This window comes from Panthera uncia, assembly GCF_023721935.1.
Source record: "Panthera uncia isolate 11264 chromosome D3 unlocalized genomic scaffold, Puncia_PCG_1.0 HiC_scaffold_8, whole genome shotgun sequence".
Lineage (NCBI taxonomy): Eukaryota > Metazoa > Chordata > Mammalia > Carnivora > Felidae > Panthera > Panthera uncia.
The window spans coordinates 52792157-52804689 of record NW_026057586.1 but is presented as its reverse complement, the minus strand read 5'-3'; the positions used below and the strand labels follow the sequence as shown (position 1 = coordinate 52804689).

The following is a 12533-nucleotide window of genomic DNA, read 5'->3' as shown; positions in this document are numbered from 1 at the left end:
GCCACTTCTTTACATCTGTTTCTAATATGGAGAGGGTTTTTTTCTTGCTTTCAAATGTTTTGTCAACCAGTCTTGCAAGTTGATGATGAATTCTGGTCTGCAACCAAACTCTGAGACTCCTTTGATTTAGGACTGATCTGAGAGGAGAATTCCCCCTGCCCCCACCAGAATTGTCATGCAGGCTTGTTAGGCAGCTTCTGGCATGGCCACTTTCAAGTCCAAGGACCCCCATAGGATGAGTTGTTTCTTTTGCAGAACATGAGAGAATAGAGAAAAATCAATTAATGGGTGAAAGCAATATGTTTTTCAAGAGATTCACTTGGCCTGTTTACTCATTTCACTGTTACTCTCAGTTCCCAGCATTTTCCTGGGGCTATTTAGAAATATTTATAGAGGGTGAGGCAGGGTCTGCCTTTCCACAAACAGATGGCAGCTTCTCAAGGGCAGGCACCATTTTCTATTCATCTTTGTGCCCACAATACCTAGCTCAGTGCCTGGAACACTGAAGTGCTCAATAAATATTTGCTGAACTGAGCTGACCTGAAGAATTGGCCTCATTTATGTCTGCCTTCATTAAATATTCCAACTTTACTAATGGTAATAGAGTCATTAGCAGACCTGTTATTTCCTCTGGTTACAGTGTTCAGGATGGATTAAAATGTTACAGTGATTCATGAAACAGCTATTTATAGCCATAATAGCTATTAAGGAAGGAGGTTGTTTTATGTGCGAAACTGCCCATGGATTCACACCTCATTACTGGATCCTCATTTCTAAATGGTTATCCATATTTCATCTTATTTTCAGATTCCAGTGTCATTTCTCAAGTCATTATGCCTTCCCTGGTATGCAGGGAAGCAGTAACTAGGCCTCTGTAACAGGGAGCAGCCAGTGTCTTACAGCCATAAGTGTAAACCTGAAATAGCCATTAATGATATCATTAATATCACCTATTATTTATTAAAAGACTCCTCTATGCCAGACCCTGAAATAAGTACTTTAAATACAGCCAGTCTTTACACAAAAGTTATTATGGAGGCATTATTATCCCCATTTTACTGATGAGCACACAGAGCCTCGGAAAAGTTAAGGTACTTAATTCGGGGGAAACCCAGGACTCTGAATTGTTTGATCGAGTTTAGAAAATCGCCTTAATTAGCTGCCTTCTTGTCTAAAGCACATACATTACCTGATCTCTCTACGAATTATTTTTATAAACCCAGATCATTCAGTTAAGCTAAAATCATCTTGTCTAATTTGCCTGCTAGAAAAGTTTTTAAAAACTCCTTTTCCTTTTAGATTTACTTGCCATGGACTGGCAACTGGCCAGAGTTATATCTTCCGGGTCAGAGCAGTTAATGCAGCTGGACTTAGTGAATATTCACAGGATTCAGAAGCGATTGAAGTAAAAGCTGCTATAGGTAAGTACCTTCTGCGTAGCTTTGGAGGGCAAAAAGTGAATTTTTATGTTATAAAGGAAGATACCATCCTCGCCAGAAATGGTTTTAAAGCTTCTAGTACTGCTCGAGGGTTCTGTCCTCAGATGATCATTATCTCTGACTCCAGGTGACAGCTAACCTTCCATAGCCATCATTTTACAGATCTTCATCACTTACCCAGACTCTGTGCATCTGTAGCCTTGCCATCTTCACAAGTCCGAGTGTCCTCAGATAGTTCCCATTGTGTGAAACTCCATTCTAACTTCGTGCTCATCCTGGGAGTGTGGAGGGCCATCCGGTTCCGTGAAGTGGTATATCACCCATAACCCACGTCATTTTGTACCTAAATGCCATTTCACCTGCGACAAAGCCTGGCTTGTTTTCACTAACAACATGCTTTTTACAAACTCCTCTAAATTTCGTGCAAGATACTTGTGGTTGCTTGGTCATATGCTACATTTCTGCTCACAAAGTAACCAACAGAATAAAACCCGTAATAAAGTAATTGTATGAGTGTACATGATGTGCCTCCCAATCTTAGATAAAGCAGGGAAAGGACCCACATAGCTCAGAGCACTAAAAATGATGTCTGTGATAGAGTGACACACATTTGAAGGGAAAGATTATTTAATACCAGTTATCTTCAGTTATCATGCCGTATTACTTTTTAATATTCCTTATAATATGGACAGTAGGTAACTTTTTTTTTTTTTTTTTTGAGGTTGGGAGGTACAGGCCATTAATATTTCAGTAATGTACATAATTCTAGCTGTTATAAAATCAGGATCTTTAATGTATGTCCTGTGCACTTTATGATCCATTCTGCCCCCTCATTCTGTGAATTAAGAGGACTTAATATCTTTCAAAAAACGTCAGAAGTTTGCTTTTTTCTTGTATATACTTGGGTTCTGCAAATCAAAATGGTTCCTGTTTCTGTCTGTGGTTTTTTGTTCTCATTTCTTCTTTTCCAGAATATGGAGAAGTTGAAATGTTTCCTTGGTGTAAATTATGTGAAACGTGTGCTTTCCGTATTTCTTGCAAATCTGAGTGATTTCTGTTAAACTAAGATTCCTTGTTCTGTTTGTGGTCCTAATGGTTTTCCCTTTGTTCTGTTAAGTAAGAGCAATTTGGACTGTGTCTGGGCTCAAAGCGTTTCTGTTGTTATCTGGTGATTGTAGGGGGAGGAGTGTCTCCAGATGTGTGGCCTGAACTGAATGATACACCTGGTGGACTAACAGACTCCAGGGGAGGCATGCATGAAGCCTCCCGGCCAACCTTTAAGAAAGATGCTTTGCTTGGTAGCAAACTTAACAAACCTTCACTACCCAGTAGCGCTCACAACCTGGGCCAAACAGAAGTGAGTAAAGTAAGTGAAACAGTTCAGGAAGAGCTTACCCCATCACCACAGAAGGCAGCTCTTGAGGGGAAAAGTAAGTCTGACCCTCTGAAAAAGAAGAAGGACATAGGTGAGAGTTGAAAGAGTCAACTGTTCCATCTGTCTCCATCAGTGTCCTCACCTCATCGTCCGGATCACACTCTTCCATCTGTGTTCGCTTTCATCTATGTATATTCTTAATTTTCTGTGTTTTCAGCTATCCATTTGCAATACTTTTGTCTAGTGAGTTGTAAAAGTAATTTTATATGAGCTTGGCTTTTATACATAGTTTACTGTGCTTAGTGACAATAGAATAAGGTGATTGGGTTATAGAGTCCTTTTTGGTTTCTCAGACAGACACAGGTTTAGCCTCATTTTGCTAAGAAAATTAGAGCTAAGAGCACAAAGAATTTGAGAATCACAGCCTATGTGAGGTCCTTTGAAATGTTTATCTTCAGTACATGTATAGGAAAAATATTTTACAAAGAAGTCACATTTAATCAGGATCATAGTTATTAACTTCCATTGTTTATCTTCAGGTGTTCAAGTTATCTTTCATATTTAATTCAAATAAATATGAGTAACATTATCTCTCTGAGTTACCATGAAAAGTTTAATAGGGTATTATAATCATATAAAGCTAAATTCTATGATTTATGAATCACATTCCCAGAACTGTTTTATTTAAGACTATTTATCAGTAAGCTCAGAATTTTCTGATTAGGATATTTGATACTTGTGTCTTATATATTCTAGGAGACAGTATTTTTCTTATCAAATAAAAATGAAATGATAAGCATATACTGACAAACTATAGCATGCCTGTCTTCCACCCCCTATTACTTCCCCACCCGTAACTTCTGTAATGTATTTTTTTGACACCTTTATTGTCCCTTCAACTTTGAGATGGGATATTCATTTGAGAATTCACATTCAACATTGCTCTGTAATAGGGAGGGAGAGGGAGAGAGAGAGAGAGAGAGAGAGAGAGAGAGAAATTTCTTTTTTAATGTAAAGAATGAAGGAGGTTGGTGAGGGGGAAGAGAAACACATGTATTATTTTTAAAATCTTTATTGTTCTGAGAATCTTTTGAATAAGAATAAATAGTTCTTTTTTTCCTATAATCCAAATAAATATTTAGAAAACTCTTTCTGATGTTATTGCACATCTAGATGGATTTCTTTCCACCATCTCACCTTCTCTTTCTTTATCGAAAACCATAATTTAGCAGTTAGGTGAAAAGTTGATCAGCAAAGCCACATAAATGAAGTAAGTCTTTTAAAACATCGTCCACATGTATTTCTGGTTATGCACTAATAAACACAGTGACAACTATTCAGTATTTTGTACTATATGAATAATAGTCCAACATCAGATTAAAAATAATGCAGCAAAAAGTATTATGTAATAAGAGAAAAATCACATGGCAGATTGTGCCTGGCTTTAAAAAAAAAATTTTTTTTAAGGTGGCATTTAGCTGAGTTCCAGAATAAGATTTGTCCTGTGTGTAGACAGAACTTGTTTAGTTGTAAGGTCTCACAAGGGTATGTATGCCCAAATGGTGAAATGCTATCCTTTTGGAAATAATATGGAAATTCTCAGTAAGGAAATTGAGGGAGAAATTAATATACACATTTCATTTTCCTGAAGGAGCAAATAGAAACAAAACTACAAAAAGAAACAAAAATATATATCTTGGGGAAAAGATGTCTTCTTACGGGTAACAGAATCACTTTTCATATTATTGCACCATCTTGCTGTTAGTATTTCAAAAATTATTCTTCCGTGGAGGGGTGGGGCAGCTTCTTTTTATCTTTGCAATAATAATTGCAGTGCCCTTTTTACTCTGTGTTGGCTTTTTTCTCATACACCAGATTGGATGCCAAGTTACTGATCAGTCTCACAATTTAGTCTCATACTGCAAGAGCCTAGTGCCCTCTCACATGGTACTAATGACATGAGTTTAATGTACATAGAATCATAAATGCATTTCTGTCTACTCACGAGCGATTCATATTGCAACAGCGGCACCATCGCCACCCTATGATATCACTTGTCTTGAAAGTTGTCGTGACTCGATGGTTCTTGGATGGAAGCAACCAGATAAGAGTGGAGGGGCTGAAATTACTGGCTATTATGTGAACTATCGTGAGGTAATTGACGGGGTACCGGGAAGATGGAGAGAAGCCAACATCAAAGCTGTCAGTGATGAGGCATATAAGGTAAATGTGTGACCTTCTGTAGTGTGGAGTGTCATGTATATGATGACACGGTCACTTGCACACCATGCACACTCACCTACACACCCAGCACCTTGTAAATGATTCATGTCATTACTCCAGGGTCCATTGTCTGCAATGACATGAGTTTTGTCATTGTCATATACGGTAAGTCATATAAGGTAAGTAGAAGTGATCTGACCAGGAAGGATTTGTATTTTCTGATTCATACACATAAGCAATAACTTCCCAGAACATTTACTGTGAAATGTATATCTATTATAAAAATTAGTGTTTATTTCAAGACTTATGAAATATCTGTAACCAATATGCCACTAGCACCAAGGGTCCCAGGATCCAAATGACTAGATTTTTAACTTTCAGTGTTCAAATGACAAAGGATAAAGGGACATGGGCCTGGTGGTCAGACTCAGCTCACCACTTGTGAAGTGTCCCCCATGAAGGGATTGTTCACATGTGTATACCCACAAGTTTCCCTTCTTCACTGCTTTGCCCATCTCAGCACACTTGAAGGGTCTTACTGTTGCCACAACTATGCTCCCCCCCACCCCCCTTTAGAGCATTGTCAGCTGGAGGAAAGTTACCACCTCCTAGTACTCACAGAACCCCAAGCTGTGGGGGCAAGAGCAGGGCGAGGCTGGGCGAATGCTTTCCCTAACTCAGTGCCACGCTTTTTAAATCTAACACTTAAAATTTATGAAATATCACACACATACTGAACACATAAAGAATAAAACAAGAATACTTAAAATAAAATTATGTTTTTAAGATTCTTCCATGTCAGTGTGTAGCTATGACTTCATTACTGTGTTGTATTCTATCATAGGACCATCTCACAATCTACTTTTCCATTCAGTTATTGATTGATATTCGGGCATTTTTGCATTCATAGCTATATCAAACAGTGTAGCTATGAACACTTTTGTTTGTATCTGCTGGCACATACATGCACTAGTTTCTGTAGGTTATTATCTAAAAGTAGAATTGCTGGTCCAGAGAGTCTGTTTATCTTCAATTTTAGTAGATAATTCTATACTGTTTTTCTAAAGAGTATGAGAATTCCCATTGTTGCACATCCTTCTAACACTTGCTATATTCACACATTCTCAGTTTTGACAGTCAAAGTGTCAAATGAGTCTGAACATCTCTTCTTGTGTATACATATTCCACTTGAAATCTCCTTTTATAACATGCCTATTCAAAGGTTTTGCCAGTTTTCTACTAGGTTTTCTTACTGACTGGTGATGTTCTTTATATATTCTGAGTTTAAATCCTTGGTAGCTGTAGAATCTGCGTCTATCTTCTCCCATTTATTGGCTGGCATTTTCTTCTCCCTATGGTAATGACACTAGTTTTAATGTCAGATTTATTGTGGCCAGACTTAACAGCATTGGCTTTGTCATTAGTGATTGCTGTACCCCCGCACCCTTTTTTTAAGAGATGCCTTCCCTATTGAAGGTCATGGGGATATTGTATTAGATTACCTTCTCAAAGCTTTATGGTTTGCCACTTACATTAAAGTCATTACTTCGCCTATAAATTTTGTGTGTGGTGTAAAGTAAAAGTCAACATTCACTTTCCCCCCATGGGTTTTCAGTTGTCCCAGCATTATCTATTGAAAATTGCAGCTATTCTGCTAGGCTATCTGTATCATGTATCAAGTTTCTTTGATGTGAGTGTCTGCTTCCATGTTCTCTATTTTGTTCCACTGGTCTGTTTGTCTACCACTGGGCGAGTACCACACTAATTTAATCATTACCACTCTATAGTAAATTCGATAACTGGTAGATCAAATTATCTTCGTTTATTTTTTTATTCCAAGGCTATTTTTAGCCCTTTGCACTTTGATATAAATTGTACAATTAGGTTACCAAGTTCTACCAAAAAACAAGACAAGCAAAAGAAAATATAATAAGAAAAATTAAATTAAACAAAAACATTTTAAAATTCTGATTGGGATTGTATTGACTCTACAAAGAAATTGAGGAATCATTGATATCTTAAAATATATTTTTAATGTTTATTTATTTTGTGAGAGAGAGAATGAGTGCAGGAGTGGGGGAGGGGCAAAGAGAGAGACTCCCAAGCAGGCTCCCTGCTGACAGCAAGGAGCCCAAGGTAGGGCTCAACACGGGGCTCGGCTAGGGGCCTGATCTCAATCCCATGAACCATGAGATTATGACCTGAGCCAAAATCAAGAGTTGGACTAACCAACTGAGCCACCCAAGTGCTCTTGACATTTTTAAAATATTAAATCTTCTAATACATGAACATGATATTTCTCTCCATTTATTTTGGTCTTCTTTAAAGTTTCTCAATAAAGTTTTATAATTCTCCATAGAAGTCCTACACATCATGTTATTTATTTATAGGTGTTACATATTTTCAGTGTTTAAATAGTATATTTTATATTATTTTGTTATTGCTGGAATATAGAGATATACCTCATTTTTATACATTGATTTTACATGTCATTGTTATGTATAGGTTTTTTGCTAAATTGTCTCATAATTTCAAAAAGCTACCTATGAACTCTTTTTGATTTTTTATGTATCATCATATCATCTGCAAATGACAATTTACTTCTTCATTTCCAAATTTTATATTTTTTGCTTCATTTTCTTAACTTTCTGCTTAGAGTCTTTACAAAATGTTGATAGAAGTGGTGGTCTTGGTCATTCTAGACTTGATCTTTATCTTAAAAGAAAACTTTTCAACATTTCACTGTTAAATGTTATATTTACTATCAGTGTCTGATAGACATCTGTTATCAACTAAAGGAAGTTTCCTTCCGTTCCTAGTTAAGAATTAATTTAAATTATCAAATATTTTTTCTGAATCTATTGATATGGTTATACAATTTTTCTCTTGAGTTTTAATGTGGTATATTCTACTAATTGTCTAATGTTAAAACAACCTTGTGTTCCTGGCATAAATCCAAACTGGACATTATGTATACTGTGTCTGTATATTACTTGATTTTTTTTTTTTTTTTTGCTTATTATTGTTTAGGATTTTTTGCCTCTATGTTCATGAATGAAATTACCCTGAGACTGTAATGAATTTGATATAAATACCTGACAAGGATAGTACTGGAAGTGAAAATTCCAGGAAAATCTCACTTTATTGAGATATAATTCACATATTGTAAAATTCACCCAATTAAAATGTTGCTTTATATATTTTGAAGGGATGTTATTAGATGCGTACGAAGTGACTTTCTGTATCACTAACAATATGTTTTTCCTTAAAGTCTATATTATCTGTTATTAATAGAAACTTACCAATTTTCTTTTGGTTGGTGTTTGCATGGTATATAATTTTTCATCCTTTAACTTTCTATCTGTCTTTAACTTTATGCTTTGTATGTGTCTTTTAAAAATAGTATAGGGTTATGTATTTTTTCCTACCTGAGAGTCTTTGTCATTTAACTAGAGTAATGTTACTACTAGTTACTTTTTTGAAAAACCAGTTATCTTATTTTGTATTTTCTATTTGTTGTGCCTGTTTGGTTTCATTTTCTGTCCTTACTTGACTACTTTGAATAGTTTTTTTCCCCGTCAGTCATCCCCTTATTCCTGTACACTACCTTGAAAGCTATAGATTCTGGGTTTCTGGGTTTGTTTTTGGTGGTTATTCTAGAAATTACCGTGAGCAAATTAACAGTCCAGTCTGAATTTATTCTATTGTTTTACCCTTGTCTGAGAAACATAGAGCCTCAAAATACCTTAAGCCAGTTCCCAACTTGTATGCTATTGTGTGTGTTAAGTCTTTTTTTGAATCCAAAAGTATTGTTATTATTGTTTTATCTCAATAATTATTTAGATTTATCTACATATTTTACATTTTATTTGATTTTATATCTTTGGCCTTCCATTTGAGATTACTTTCCTTTTGTCTAAATTAAATAGTTTAGAATGTTCTTTAGTGAGGGTATTCTGAAGATACATACTCTTCACGTTTATCTGAAAATAACTTTATTTTCATTCTTCAAAAAATTTTTTCTGGATAAAACATTATATAATAGTAGTTCTTTTCTTTCACACTTTAAAGGTATAATTTCACTGTCTTTTGGCTCATTGTTGCCACTGACATGTCAGCTCTTATTTTTATTTTTTTAAGATTTTTTTTAAGTAATCTGTGTACTCAATGTGGGGCTTAAACTTATAACCCCAAGTTCAAGAGACACATGCTCTACCAACTGAGCCAGCCAGGCACCTCAACATGTCAGCTTTTAGTCTGTTTGCTCATTGGAAGATTATTTGTCTTTTCTCTTAGACAGCTTTTAATATTTTCACTATCTCTTTGGTATGCTACAGTTGAAGTAGTATGTGTCTAGGTATAGGTTTTTTAACAATGTCTCTTCCAAGGATTTTGACAGGAGGAGGATTTTTAACCTGTGGGTTGGATTTTTTCAGGAATATCTTTCTGGAAAACTCTAAGCCACTATCTCCTAAAATATTGTTGCTGCTCCCTTCTCTCCCCTCTTCTCCTGAAGCTCTAGTTAACATGCATTTGGCATTCTCATTCTATCTTCCACGTCTATTAATTGCTCTTCTCTCTTTCCCATCTTTGTGTCTTTCTCCACTGTGGTCTGTGTAATTTCTCATAACTTTCTATTAGTTTACAAAGTTCCTCTTCTTTTCATCTGATTTCCTGTTAATCACATCCCGTTATTTTTTTCTTATTGTATTTTCCCTTTTATAAGTCATATTTTACAAAATATTTTATAGTTTGCTCTCTCCTGCAGATATTTTAAATTTGTATTTTATACTTAAAACATAGTAACCATAGCTGTTTTTCTAATCTATGTCAGATGATTACATCATCTAATATCTTTGCAGGTCTATATCTGTCATCACTGGTTTTGTTGTCTTGCTCATGGTATCTTGTTTTCTATGCTTGGTTATCCTTGATTATGTGATGCTCATTGTCCTTAAAATATTGCTTGCATTAATAATTTGAGGTTTAGCATGAAGGCATCTTTCTCTGGAGAAAATATGTATTTGCTTCTGCAAAGTACCTGGGGATACCCCATGTTCAGTTTTTTCTTAAATCAAGTATAAGGCTTTAATTTTTTGGACAAACAAGCAATGTGAATTTACACTGTATGAAGGCAGAATGATTTCTAATTCAACTTTATCCCCAAAGAGTAAAACCCTTTGGGGTTCCAGCTTAATAGTAGAGGGTTCCCTTTTATTATCTCCTTTTTGGTTTCGCTCTAGGCTTTGATTTCTGAGTCCCTCTACTTGTCAGATAATCAAAACCAAAGGTCAAAAAAAATTTTTTATTGGCCAGTTCCCCAAAGTAAAAGCCACTTCGATGTTTCATTTATCTCTCTTTGTTCCCTATTTCCCTTTATGCTGGCCTGATAATTCTGTAACATCTTGACACTAATTTGATGCTTTTGAGAAGATTTTTAAAAGATATTTTTATCTGGTGTTTTTTAATTTTTTAGCAGGGTGATTAATCTCTATAGCCTAGTTCACCATTGCCAGAAATAGAAGTCCCATGCCACAGTATTTCACCTAAGCCTAGAATGACCAACTTTTCCAGTTTGCCTAGGACTCTCCTAGTTTCAGCACTAAACTGCCTACATCCTTAGAAACCCCATAATTCCAGGAAAATTGGACTAGTTGTTCACACTAACGGAGCCCCAGAACAGCTGGTACCTGAATAAAGTGCTTTTAGATCCAAGTTATCTACATGATAGTTTCCTCTTAATTAACAAGATTTCCCCTTCTTAAAGGGAGTGTATGTATGTGCGTGTGAATCAAAAAGGGAGTTTGTATTATTCTGTTACCAAGCATATAGCCATTGTATTCTACTTGTACCCTAAATAACTGGCAATAGACCCTCTTGCAGATGAACTTACGACTTCATGATCAAATCAGGAGTAGACTGGATCAGAGATATATATTTGTCTTGTGTAGTCTTAAATCATACAATGGGTAAACTTTGTTAATTCAGGTGTTTCCATCAATACCTCCATTTATTAAGTATTTTTAGTGCTCAGAGGATTGTTCATAGTCCATGGATTTTTTTCACACTAGTATATTCTGTCATTTCTATTTTGCAAATGTTTTCACATTCCTTATTTTATCACATATATGTACAACAACCCAATTTCTTCTGAGGGATATAGAAAATATTAGTCTCTCAGTAAGGAGCACAAAAACGACAAGATTTTAAATATTTTGATTCCTAGTTTAGAATTCTCTTAATTTTTATCTGTACAAGCATTAATTTTCTATTGGTGCATAGCAGATTACCACAAACTTTGTGACTTGAAAAGACTCACATTTGTTATATCACAGTGTCTGCAAGTCAGGAGTCTACATATGGCTCAGATGGGGCTTCTGCTCCCCGTCTCACAAAGTTTTAATCTAGGTGTCAGCTGGGCTCATTTGCATCTGGAGCTGAGTTCCTCTTGCAAACTGATTCAATTGCTGGCAAAATTCAGTTCCTTCAGCTCTGAGGCTGGGGCCCTCTGCTCCTACAGACTGCCCTTCTCCAAATGTGAGTGGCTAGGCATTTCTCAACCTGACATTTGCTTCTTCCAGGCCATCAGGAGAGTGTTCTCATTAAGAAAGTCCCAAACCCCATTTTAAGAGCTTTCATCTGATTAAATCAGGCCTACCCAGGATCATCTCCCTTTAGATGAACTCAAAAATAAACTAAGTAGAGACCTTGATTACATCTATAATATCCCTCCCCCTTTTCCGTATGATGGAACAACAATCATGGGGCTGATATTCCAATACCTTTGCCGTATTCTCTTGGTTGGAAGCAGGTGACAGGCTTCACCCACACTCAAGGGGAGGAGATTACAAAAGGGTATGACTCATTGGGGGTCACCTCAGGGTGTATCCAGTGCAGGAGGTAAGTAAATAAAATATTGAACAACTTTAAAAAACAAACATGAATCAACATCCACTCTCTGTGATGTTGTGTTGCAGATTAGCAACTTGAAGGAAAACATGGTGTATCAGTTCCAAGTGGCAGCCATGAACATTGCTGGGTTGGGAGTGCCCTCAGCAGTAAGTGCATGCTTCAAATGTGAAGAGTGGACCATTGCTGTTCCAGGTAAACTATATTAACCGTATCTCAGCAGTGAGGCTTGGGGTTTCTTCCAAAAGAAACTACAACTTGGAACTACATTTAAGTGCTATATAAACAACTCCTAAGGGAAAAGAATTCTCTTGACCCCTTATGTTTAGTTACAATATTTTTATAATCCTATTAAATAATAGGTACCTATATAAAATAAAGTATAATTTCTTGTGCTTGTATTCCAAATACATCCGAGAGCCCTCATAGTTATCCCTCTGCTTGGAATAGGATTAACAGAAGCACAAAATAGGAGTACCACATGATCATTGAAAAGGAATTCTGGGGGCGCCTGGGTGGCTCAGTCGGTTAAGTGGCCGACTTCAGCTCAGGTCATGATCTCGCGGTCTGTGAGTTCGAGCCCTGCA

The 12533-nt window shown here is 36.2% G+C and overlaps 1 protein-coding gene across 8 annotated transcripts in view; it reads left to right on the top strand.

The window, feature by feature from the left end:
• Positions 1–12533, top strand: part of MYOM1 (myomesin 1) — a 168652-nt gene that overhangs the window by 98200 nt on the left and 57919 nt on the right. For 7 of the 8 annotated variants that reach the window (XR_007455300.1, XR_007455299.1, XM_049619690.1 and 4 more), the window contains 3 exons: positions 1300–1421; positions 4841–5037; positions 12015–12141. Coding sequence is in view for 6 of the 8 variants with exons in the window: in XM_049619690.1 (XP_049475647.1) it covers positions 1300–1421; positions 4841–5037; positions 12015–12141 (446 nt within the window). In the remaining 2 variants the exon portion in view is untranslated. Of the gene's footprint in view, positions 1–1299; positions 1422–2617; positions 2906–4840; positions 5038–12014; positions 12142–12533 lie in introns of all 8 variants that reach the window. The other variant, XM_049619691.1, reaches the window with a different exon arrangement.